The sequence below is a fragment of the Buceros rhinoceros genome, unplaced genomic scaffold (genome assembly GCF_000710305.1).
Source record: "Buceros rhinoceros silvestris isolate BGI_N320 unplaced genomic scaffold, ASM71030v1 scaffold16465, whole genome shotgun sequence".
Lineage (NCBI taxonomy): Eukaryota > Metazoa > Chordata > Aves > Bucerotiformes > Bucerotidae > Buceros > Buceros rhinoceros.
Genome location: NW_010411359.1, coordinates 12,751 through 24,857, shown reverse-complemented (window position 1 = coordinate 24,857; position 12,107 = coordinate 12,751). Strand labels below are relative to the sequence as shown.

Sequence of the window (12,107 nt, the reverse complement as noted above, 5' to 3'; positions counted from 1 at the left end):
ATGGATATTTTTGTTGTTGTTATTGTTATCTTTTTTTAGTTGGCTTATTTTCTTTAATTTCTGAAGACATTTTTGTGACTGACAAATTGCAAACTAGGACTGTGCCAAACTTCAAAGCATGGTTCGTGTTTTGCTTGCAGGAGCATTTCAGCATGTTTCCATGGGCTAAAATTTATTAATTTGTGATAGATTGCAATGAAGATGCATTTGCATGGTACTGTTCCCTGCTGGGTGGAGATAAATGAGCTGAATCTAAGTCAGCTGTTGCAGGTATCTCCAGTAGAGTAGTTCTGTGAGTGCCTTGCACTCAAACATAGAAAATTTGCTCTTTTCATTCATATTTGGGAAATAACATTGTGAGTGTAGCGGGGTCTGGAGGAGCCTACGCTGCCTCTGCATGAGCTACCACAGACACAGTGCAGGGATAACAGGGCTGGAAGGGCTGTACAGGGACATCTCAGCTGGCTTCACACATACAATCTCTGGACAGAAGAGCAGAGGACTGTGGTGCTGCGTTCAGCCAAGGGGACTTGCACACTTCGTAAAATAATGCTTCCCTTGTTTAATGGTGGGAAAGTCAGCATTTGTTATTACTTGCATGTACAACGCACTGGAGTTAATATTTGTTTTCTTATCCTCTGCCATTTCAGAAATGTGCAGAGGTTAAATTGGTAGAATCCCGAGTTTGACCACTTGTGTCAGGCAGGAAGTGTTTATCTGGTAAATACTGGTGTGCTGAACGTAAATATTTATGGTTACAGTGGTAAAATAGCTGTGAAATCAATTAATACTTTGTATTTCCTTCACCAGTCAAGAGACAGAAGGAGGTGGATGTCAGGAGGATTAGGGGAAAGGGATCGTGCCAGCACAGCCCCCTGCCTGTGGTGCAGTACCACCACCAGCACCCCTGCAGCAGCCAGAACACTCGGTTTGAATTTCAGAAGAACTTAAATTACAAACCATTTCCCTTCTCCTCCATCTAATAGCCTCAAAATCTTGACTTCTTGACAAAACCTTCTCCTAATCCCTTGCAGTTGCTGGGATTAGGCGAGGATAGTAGGTAGTACAAAGGTTTGGAAGGCGTGCATTTGACTGTTTCTTGTGCTAGTAATATTTATTGCTTTTAATAACTGAGTTTTAACTTTCCAAGCAGACATAAGATAGGATCACAAAAGACTTTGTCTTGCCTCTGGGATATAATCTTTTCGTCCCAATTGACTACCAGACAGGATTATTTTGGCAGCCGCTCAAGGCAGCCAGAGATGGCTTTGAGTCAGCAGCTGGTGGGTAATACATGATGGTTTCTGGGTGAGGAGGAGGGAACTACTGAAAATATGACATTTAGAACTTGCTGACTTTGTACTAATCCATGTTTGTATATTGAAAACTCATCTGCTTCCTCCCACGTGTAATTCCTTCCTTGAAGTGAGCATTACTTCCTCTCATTTACATTTTCCAATTAATGCTTTGAATAGCTCCCAGTGTTATGAGTATCACCACTGGGTTCTGTGCAAGTCACGCGGTTGGTGAATGAACGTGGCAGGTTGCTTTTCTGTGTTTCATTTGTAGTGTATCCTTGCCAGGATTAAGCTGGTGATTCAAATTAAGTGTATTTAATTAGGATTAAAGGGAGAAAGTTCCAGTGTACAGCAGTAGACACCAACAGTACCTCCTTTTCCTACACTGAGATACGTTCAATTAAAAAAGTGTTTTCGCTGCATTTGCAGCAGGACTTGATCTTTCCAGTCTTGACGTCCGTGTTTATTTCTCAAATCCCACTCTTCCATCACGCGACTGGTTCAGGCAAGGGAGATGTGTGCCAGCTCAGAGGAGACACTGGTCTGTTCGTCAGATGCTTCTGCTGATGTTGGCATGTGGCATCAAATAGGACAAAACTTTTAGTGCCTCTGACCATGTGTTAGGTTCAATGTAGGGGCTTTTTTCATGTTAATTCTGTCTCACTTGATTATTCTGCTTTATATTCTCTCACAAGGCAGATTTATCTGGGGCAGATTACATTTGGAGATGAGAATGCTATTTAGAGAACCCAATCTTGCCTCACTTGCTGCATAAACACACAGTGTCAGTGAGTCTGCGCTTTGTTACCTCTTTCATTTTATGACATTGCATTGCCGTATTTGAAAGATTTCCTCTCCTCAGTCATACCATCAAACTTTCCCAATAGGAAGAGAAGTAGACTGTGGCCTTCTCGACAGACCTGACTGCCAGGTTGAGACCCATGGTGGTGTCGTGGCATTTTCTTTCTCACTGCTATAGATCCATCTTTTCCTCATTTGCTTATTGAAATAAACTGTTCCTACCAAAACCACTTACTTGAAGCTTCAAGTAAATGTCCTGCCCTTACAAATGAAATGTTCTGCCCTTACAAATCAGTGACCTTCTGAAAAATACCTTTTTTTTTTTTTTTTTTTATAGAATACTCTCTTCCATAAAGCAAGAAGAGATTGTCAGAGAAGGGTTGAGGATGAAATGTTTCCTCATTTTCTCTGTGTAAAGCCAGTACTTTTTCTGGATAAAATTTTGGGAGTGTTTGGTCTTTCAAGCAGCAGCAGTGATTCCAGTGGGCCTCTGGGAACTTACTGGTGATAGAAATTAAAGGGAAAGTAACCAAATATGTCAGCCACTGTAATATGAAATGAATGTCCCAAATATCTATTTTGAAGCCCATAATACTGCTAAAGGACAACTAATAAAGATTGCCTTTATGTAGGATGTTCCAGCTGAGAATCTTGTTATTACCTTTGGGTGTGTAATATATTGCAAAGTACAATTGGTTTTGAAATCCTTTGCTTAGAAACATTGCAGTAATTTTTAATTCATGTGCTGCTGGTGTTCCGGGGAAGAACGTGTATTCGCACAGAGACTATCATTTTATGTAGTAGCCAGGCAGTCCTGCTTTATTGAAACGGTGACTCACTCTTTTTCTGAGAAACTACAAAACTTACCAGTTCAACTTCTCTTTCAGAAAACTAAACGTGTGCCTCTTAGCAATTTGTATCACAAAGAATAAAACGTGCAGGCAGGAGAATAAATGCAAGCCCATCCGGAGCAATGACTGCCTCAGTTCTCTGCTGATGCTGGTGGAGCAGTGGCATTGGGGTGGATGCTCTGGGATGTGGATGGACAGTGGATGGGATGTCCTGCATCCCTGCACGATTCACAGTATCCCTTCCCAGTTACTTAGAAAGAGATCTTGAGGGTACATCTGCACCTCCAGACTCTTCTGAGGCACTCAAATGCGTCTCTTAAGTAAATGAACACTGAGCTATCAAGAGGCCTCGATTAAAGACAATGGCGCACGAGGGGACCTGCGTGCTGGTGGCACTTGCAGCCTTTCATCATGTCAGAACTCAGTTTGTGCTTCTATGTGAGTCAGATGTGATCCAAGAGGACACAAAATACTCGACATTTCCATTAGGCTGAACAGCAGAAACCCCTTTCTTTTTGGTGTAGCTGGTATCTAACTTCATACTAAGGGTATCTCAGTTGTGCAACTTGGGAAGAGGTAACCAGGCTTTTCAGGCTTTTGCTCTTTTTTAAAATTTTGATTCCTTTTACAGCAGAACAAAAATATAAATATTGAAAAGACAGGTTTAATTATTGATAATCTGTAAGTCAAGTGGGTCTCAGGCTTTCAAGCTTTGACACAAATGGATGAGTAACATTTTTGCTTTGTCTCCTATATTGTGCTGCTGTACCCCTCCTTTGCCCTCAACTGCACATCCCAGGGTCTCCTAAGAGCCACATTTGCCAAGATAACGGAGTACCAAAAGACATAGGTGGGTTTAGACTAATGTTGACAAAACAGCCCATCTCCCTCTGAAACCAATGAGCAGCTAGAGCAAGGACTGCAGGATTGGCTTTCTCAGCTTTTGCAAGGAAGTATGTTCATCTCTGCATGCCTCTAATGTGTCACAAGACTGGGTGTTTTTTCTTTGGTTTTTTTTTGTGATTATACAGATTATTGCGTACCAGCCCTATGGCAAGTCTGTGGATTGGTGGGCATACGGCGTGCTGCTCTATGAGATGTTAGCCGGCCAGGTAAGAGTGACCCTCCTGTGATCGCTGTGACCTCCTCCTGCCTCCCCAACACTGCTTTGTTTCAAGGATTACACCATAAGAGGACGAGGCTGGGGCCTTTCAATCAGAAATGTTCTCCTTGTACTCTCGACTGATTCCGCTGAGAACGTGTTTAGGCTTTAAGCTCTTTATATTGCACCCACATAACTGAGCATTTGAATGCGGCTTCTTTGTACTGTAATAATGTATAAATAGCCATCTTCAACACTGAATGGGAGACACTTGAGCAGGAAAATGCAGGAAAATGGAAGAAATACCATTTAGCAGTTTGAAACCACGGGGAAACATAATAAGACTGTGTATATGCTCCGCACTGCAGTTAAGTCCCTAGAATACGGGTTTTGTATTGTATGTCCTAGGGGCAAAGTATGGGTCTTGCCACTTGAAATACGCTCAGTTACAGCCCCCTTATTCTGCACAGTTAATGAGACCCGGCTCTCTGAGTCACTCAACTAGAAAAGCAACATTGTACTGCAGGAAATGGCAGATAACTACCAACTTTAAGGAATTCTATTAGTCTTGAGCTGGAAAAGGTTTCTGCAGTTGGCTTTCAATGTGAGTTAGCTGAAGGTATGCGTTTCCTAAGCTTAAACCACTCATTTTTAATCAATGCCTTTAATAGTTCCTCTACTAAATTCCAGTCAACATTTTAAAACTTTTTGAAGTGTAGCAATTGCAGTTCTTAACATTTACCATCTGCATTGCAAATATTGGGCATCTGAATGCTTTTAAGAAAATGAGATTTACCATTAGCTGAGTCTTGCACAGAGCCCGTATCCTGGGGACTCACCCACGGGCACTTTCCTCATCGCTTGTATTTAAAAATAAAATGCAGCCCTTTCTTGTGATAGTCTTCCCTTCACAGAAGCAGAGTCTACAGCCATGTCTTATAAAACAAACTGGAGTTTAACTGGAATTAAGTGAGGAATGGATTTACCCTTAGCACAAGGTAATTGAAAGTTACAGTCTCCAAACCTCACCTCTCAAAGTATTTTGGCTGTCTGGTGTATAGTAGCTTTAAAAATAGATTAAAGATGATCACGAAAGTAATTCGACAGCCAGTTTCATTAAATGCTGGGGGCAGAAATGAACTTTTCTCCTTGATTTCTACCTGACACTGTTAAACACTAAACTTCTGGCTCAGAAGATCCCGAAGGTGCAGATGGCTGGGAGTTTGGTGTGTACTCCTGGGCAAGGACCACTGCTGTGGTCCTTGTGCACTGATCTCTTTGGGCATCTGTGACTGACTGGAGGCAGGTTGCTCTGACCCTGTGTGGCCAGGGTATTGTCATACCATTTTGTAAAAAAATGGAGAATATAAAAAAAAAAAACCAAGATCAAATAAGTAACTTACCTGTGATTTATTTTCCACAGCCTCCATTTGATGGGGAAGATGAAGATGAACTTTTCCAGTCTATAATGGAGCATAACGTTTCCTATCCAAAATCACTGTCCAAAGAAGCTGTCTCCATCTGCAAGGGGGTGAGATAGATGCTTCTGTATCATTAAGTTCCTTTTTGGCAATCCTTGTGAATAACTAAATTTGTCTGGCTCTGGTATGGCACTGGAGTATTTTAAGTGCAACTTCTGTCAGGCAGTGCTAAGCGATATTGTCGTGAAGTGCTCATCGCTTGGTGTCACTGATAAGTATTCAGCTCTTCCTGCTGTACCTGCTTGTTTTACGGTAAGAACAAATGTCAGAATCGGTAGCTGCCAAAACCAAAGCAGAATTTATAAACAGGACAAAGGTGTAAAACATCTCCACCCACCTTACCTCAACCCTAGGCAGCACAACCCCAATTTTTCAGGGTGAGGAGACTTCTCAGCGTGGATGGATACCACATACTCCAGCATGTCCTCAGCCCAGTATGCCTAATGACAGCAGTGGAGCAGAAGAGTTAATGAGACATTTTTAAATGTAGGTAAAGATGAGCTTATGTGAAAATCTTTAGCATAAATGCAAGGAAACTGTGGGAAAATCCTGACCCAGTGGTAACCTGTGTGGCCTAAAATTAATCTTAGATTCTAAGCTAATTTTTTTTGTTTTTTTCCTGAGGAAAAGGGTAGATTTGACTTCTGGGAATTAGCTCAGGAAAGAAGAATTCATTTGACTTGCCTTTGACTTAGTGATTCCCTGGAGTACTGTCTGCAGCGTTTCCAAACCACCGTCTATAAAGCATTATTTGATGTCTTTCTTACACTGATGAAGCATCTCTTCACTTAGTGTCAGTTAATTTAGTATTTACTTTCCTCCCTCCCTTTGCAACCCTTTATGAAGTATTATATGTAAGCTGGATATTAATCCCGTTGGGAAAAATCAGCAAACAGAAAAGCTGTTTAGAGCAACAAGGTAAAAGGAAAGACCGCTTTAATTTTGGAGCCTGTCCTGGTGTAGACCTCCTGGCCAGCAAAAACTTAACATGATAGATTTTTGTAAAGTACATGCAGATTGATGCCTTGTCATTAAAATGATATATTCGAACAGCACAGTTTGAGCTTAATGTAATTACCCTGTTTTCAGCTCTCCTGCTCGCTGCTGTTCTGCTGGGTGCTTCTGCACAGGGAGGTCAGAAGCCACAATCACGTTGCACCACGAGGTTTAAGGTCAAGTCTCTATGATACTAACGTGTTCATCATCTGTATTAAACTAACAAATTAATCCCAGATTTCAGTGAGCATTATACCTGAGCTAAGAAGTCAAACTGTGAAAGGTTTTGAACCTGGTAGTCAGCAGCAGCCCAGCAATCCCGGGACTGTGCACCCTCGGGCAAGACAAAGTGCCTGCTGCGCTCCTGCGATTGAGTTGCCTCTCAACATCTATTCCACTGACTCAGAGTCTGACGAGTTTGGTAAATGCAGTCGCTTTGGAAAGAATTCAAACTACTAGAATCATTATTCACATTCTCCTGTATCATCTAATGTTAAAGCAAGGGGTTTAGAACAGGTAATAAAAATGGGAATTAAGTGTGACGCAGACTGTGATTCCTGGCCCGGGGCACAGCCGACTTCCCAAAGGCTGCTTAGAGCCGCTTTTATTTTAGGTTCAGAATTGGAATCTGATCAACTGAACATTTGGAAGGAGACTAAAGCAGTACAGCTGGGGTTTTAAAAAGATGTGTTGAGGTACCACTCCCAGCAGTATATTAATCATATATAACTTGTAGAAGAGCTTTAAAAAGTCCCCACAATACTGGAACTGAGAGTTGAAAGCTGCATTGCTCGGGTCCTAATTTACATACCAACTGAAAAGATTTCCAGGAGCTTGTTAATTAGGGAGCATATTACTGTTTCCAGGTATGCAGTGCTGGTGGGTTTGGGGTAATTTTTTTCCCCAAGTCTGGTTTCTGTATGCAGAAAATTTCTGGGTATAGTATTGACCAAGATGTCATTACGGATGCAAGGGAGGAAACGCAGATTAGATATTGTCAGCTGGGTGCCAGGAAATTGTAGTCTCTGTAATGAGATGTCTCGAACAAGGCCAGAAAAATGAAAGGAGGGTTGGTGGGGGGCGGTGTACTTTGTATAGATTTAGTACACTGGAATTTATTAAGTTTAATTGATAGTTGAGGTAGAGCAGAAACTGTTCTGAAGATTCATAAGACTGAACTGAAAGATTGAAGGCAAAATTCTGGAGTGAGTTGTGAACTACCAGGCTGACAGGTTGCCCCAGGCATCACCTGCCCACCCACACCTCCAGCAGCAACCTCTGCCAAATGGGAAAAAGTTCTCAGGTGCAACCATTTATTTTGCTGCTGATGTCTCCAGTAATCAAACACAAAAACTAACCTTCAAAAACTAACTTGTAGCTTCTCACAACAATTTTGTTAGCAACTTGCATTTCAGGAGAGGAGCAGGAGCCTCACGATCTGGGGAAAGTCTGTCTCACTTTCATTCCAGCATTAAATTTAATCCTTTGGTGTTTTCTTCCTAACAGCTAATGACTAAACACCCAGCAAAACGCCTTGGCTGTGGCCTTGAGGGTGAGAGAGACATCAGGGAGCATGCTTTCTTCAGGAGAATTGACTGGGAAAAACTGGAAAACAGAGAGATTCAGCCACCTTTCAAACCTAAAGTGGTGAGTGAGATGCCAAGTACTTCCCTCGCTCAATGTGTCTGCAGTCATGCTGTCCCGTGGGGTGAGATTGATGCTGGCTTGGTGGCGCTGCAAATCTGGGACACTGCTAAAATAGGGCCACTTGGTTATGGCAGACCGGTCTGTGCATCGGCAAGTGCTTTTGGCACCGGGTAGCATAACCCAGAGTACTTTGTTCCTTGTAAAAAGAGTCTGTCAGTGTTTTGGGTCTTGACTTTGACGGTCGGCACTGCAGGAGAAGTTGGAAATGGAAAATTCGGGTAGTCACATCAGCTACTTGAGATCTGTAATAAATGCAGGTCCCAGCTTCTCTGAAGAGCATCTAAAGTCAGTCATTAAAGGTCTCTGAGTTACTGGGGTGAATTTCTCCACAGCGGCTGCACACCACAGGGGGGTTTGTATTCCCCATCCTTGAGTGACAGATTAAACCCACATCTGACAAATTTGTGAGAATAATCCCTGATTTATTTTTACTGTTTATGACTGGTTTACAAACCTGTATCTGTGGGAGTGTTTCCGAAATTCAAACAAGTGGAAGACGTCCTTGCCGGGAGAACTTGTTTGCATGATAGAAATTGAGGAGCTGTATTTGTTGACCCAGAATTTCTTTCAGCCTGTACCGTGCTTTATTGACAGAATAGTGTTTCCACAGGAGAACACAAACACGCTTTCAGGAGCAGCTGTAAATTGTTGTGTCCCGACATCGAATCTGTCTTCTCTAACACTTCTTTTGCTTGCACTGAGGTGCGTGGCTGGCTGTAGCACTGCAGGTGTAGGACCATTGCTCTGTTCACTGATTGATTTACCAATACAGACATGCTAGAGTGGTGTCACAAACGGATGGACGCAGGAGGGCCACTACCCAGTGGCAGAACATATTCCTCTTTTTTTGCGTACAAATGCGTGGTGCTGCCAGCCCTGCCTGGCTGGTCCTCGGAGCTGTGTGCCTGAAGGGGAGCGGCACCTCTATCTATTTCATGGAAAATTTTCGTTTTGGCATCAAATTTAAAGCCGATCTTAAAGCACATCTGCTTTCACTCTGTAAGTTTTACTAGCTCAGGAACTGGGTGTTTAGACTCTCCTTGAAGTTGAAGGTACTAAAAGCTTGCAATGTGGTCTGGTTCCATCCCAGCACGTTTCCTGGCAGATCCTGGCTCCTGTTTAGAGCAGCTGTGCTCTCTCTGCGGTTGTCATGACCCGTTTTGTTTGTACAGGCTGCTTTTAAAACACACCAAGGTGTATTCTTCCCCAGACGAAAATAATTTAAAATCCAAGTCTGGTGTTTACACGCCCTATGTGTAACTCGTTTATTGTGATTGCTGATTCTGCTTGAATTGCCTCTAGAAAGCAAAAACCACACAGCCCTTCACCCTTTGAAGATCCGGAGGTATTCACAGGCTTTGTGTGGGGTGGGGGGTTTTCAGAAAACCTTTGTAGGTGCATCTTTTCCAGGCGTCACAGTGCTGCGGGAATAATCCTGCTGCTTTTGCTCACAGGTCTGGCTCTCACTGAACACGGAGCTGCAGATTTTGGGTCAGCAGTTGGTTGGTTTAAATAATGTGTTCCCTTCCAGACTGACATGTCTCAGGCTATAGGACAAGCAAGAAGGACATTTTACTCGTATCTGTTTGAGTTTAGGAGTTCTAGGCATCCTCTATTTGCAGTTGTTTTAATGCTGCATTAACCCTCACTATATAGCGATGCTCCTCTTTAATGTGAAGACAAATACGGAATTGAAGATGCAAATTTATTGATAAATTATTATATTTGCACCAAAAAAATACCTCCATTTTCATCCTTTTTTTTATGTTTTTTCTTGCAGTGTGGTAAAGGTGCTGAGAACTTCGATAAATTCTTCACACGAGGACAGCCGGTGTTAACACCTCCGGATCAGCTGGTCATTGCTAACATAGACCAAACAGATTTTGAAGGTTTCTCTTACGTCAACCCCCAGTTCATACACCCCCTTTTACAAAATGTAGCATGAAACGGCAGAACAGGAACAAATCCCGCAGTGGGTAACGGTCCTTAACCCTACAATTTTTAGGCTTTTGCCTTGTTGATTCCATTTGGGCCTGGAAACTGTAGGGTTAGAAAGTGTAAGAAGGGGGAAAGGCCACTTATTCAGGATTTTGGCTTTGCAACAGCGATGTTGTCTTACCGGGAGATAAATTAGTGTACGGTGCCCACTCTTTCTTCTAGAAGTCACCAATGACTTGCCTAAACTTACCCATTTTTTGGTACGTTATATATTTTTGTAATTCCCCGCTATCCTTTTGCTCCCTTTTCCACTCTGTGTTGGAAATAATCTAAGACATGGTCTGAAAAAAAACCCCAACGTCAAATATTTAGCCCTTCAGTGCAGATGCTGGGAGATAGGAGCACCGGGCCCCGAGGGACCGCTCCTCCCTGCTCTGCCCGATGACCTCGGGGAGATCAGCAGCACAAGAGACTGGGACAGCGGCGGCACCGGGAAGGAGAGGCATTGAAAAAAAACGGGTGAAAGAAGGTGTTTCAATGAGGGAAGGGTCGGGGGTCACAAAATTAAATTAGACCCTGAAGCTTCAGCCTCAGTAAGCAACGCCAAGGTTAAACACGCTTCAGCGGTGGCCAGATCTCTAGGATCTTTGCTGAGCAGCATGTGATAAACTCAAGGGTGAAATTTTGTCTTTAATAATAATAGTAATAATTTTAATAATATTTTGTGAATTTTAATCTCCATGAGATTATTCTGTGATCCAGGGTGCCATTGTTTGTTCAGTTAATTTAATTTACACTAGTCCTCAAGTTTACTGTTAACTGGTTCTAATACCAATATTTTACTATGAAATTTGTTAACCTGGAATGTAAAACAAAACTGTAATTCCTTAAATCTTATTTACATGTGCTTATTTATAGTCTGCAGAACAGGGCAGTAAATCGAAGAAAACATTACGTATCCTAAATTAACAAAAAATGCAGCCCCAAGTGACTTCCTGATTTCTCCAGAATAACTCATAAATAGCAAGTGAGATTTAGTCTTAAAATAATCGGGTTTCATTCAGAAGACTTTGGGCTGTAGAATAATCAAGCCTGAAAGAAGCAGCACCTAAAACTTGTTTTATTGATAGAATGGAATTTAATACCTTTTACATATGCTTCATGCAATGAATTTTGCATGTTTAGTAATAACCCTTAATAGTAAGGGTTACTAATAAGCAGATCTATATTACTGACATAATCGTATCAAGCATAAAGAGTATTATAAAAATTTTATAAAACAAATTGTGCTTTATTTGTGAAGTTCTCATTCTGAAAGACACCATTTAGAGTTAGCTAAATGTTTTATTGCTGTTGGTTTAGTTTTTACTTTAGGTTTTGGATATTGTTAACAGCTTAGGGTATAATCTCTTTTTTTAAAAGTAGACCTACTTTTAAACAGTAATTGCTACCTGCAGGTTTTATACAAAGTTCAATTAGACTTTCATTTCACGTCTGCTTATTACTTATGGAGAAGGAAATAGACTTTATTTGCAATGATGAACACTGTAATTAATGCAATCTTCTCCTCTCGTATCACTTAGAGAATGAATTTGATATTTTCTCTTACGACTTACCAGAAGATGTTAATTCAAATATCAGTAAATATTTTTCTTTTGCATATTTTGGTTTTGTTACAGCACGTAAGATAGTAGTCAGTGCAATTTCCTTTTTTGTTTTCCCTTCTGCCTTGTTAACGTTAGCAGCCATAGGCACTTTTTGTCCGTCTGATGTGCATGATGATGCCAGAAGCATGATGTCTCTGTTGCTGCATGCAGACTGATTACATTTTTTTCCAGCATGTAAACATATTCAACAAGTAAGATATTTACCATAAAAGGCTTAAATTTATACTAGAATACGTAACTGGGGTGGGTGGGAGGGGAATCTACTT

The 12,107-nt window shown here is 41.6% G+C and overlaps 1 protein-coding gene across 1 annotated transcript in view; it reads left to right on the top strand.

The window, feature by feature from the left end:
* Window positions 1–10,181, top strand: part of LOC104493344 (protein kinase C alpha type) — a gene marked incomplete at its 5' end in the record, with an annotated part of 44,175 nt that extends 33,994 nt beyond the window's left edge. The window contains 4 exons of the mRNA XM_010136003.1: window positions 3,982–4,062; window positions 5,476–5,583; window positions 8,036–8,176; window positions 10,017–10,181. Of these exons, the coding sequence (XP_010134305.1) occupies window positions 3,982–4,062; window positions 5,476–5,583; window positions 8,036–8,176; window positions 10,017–10,181 (495 nt within the window). The remainder of the gene's footprint in view (window positions 1–3,981; window positions 4,063–5,475; window positions 5,584–8,035; window positions 8,177–10,016) is intronic.
* Between the last annotated feature and the right edge of the window lie 1,926 nt (window positions 10,182–12,107).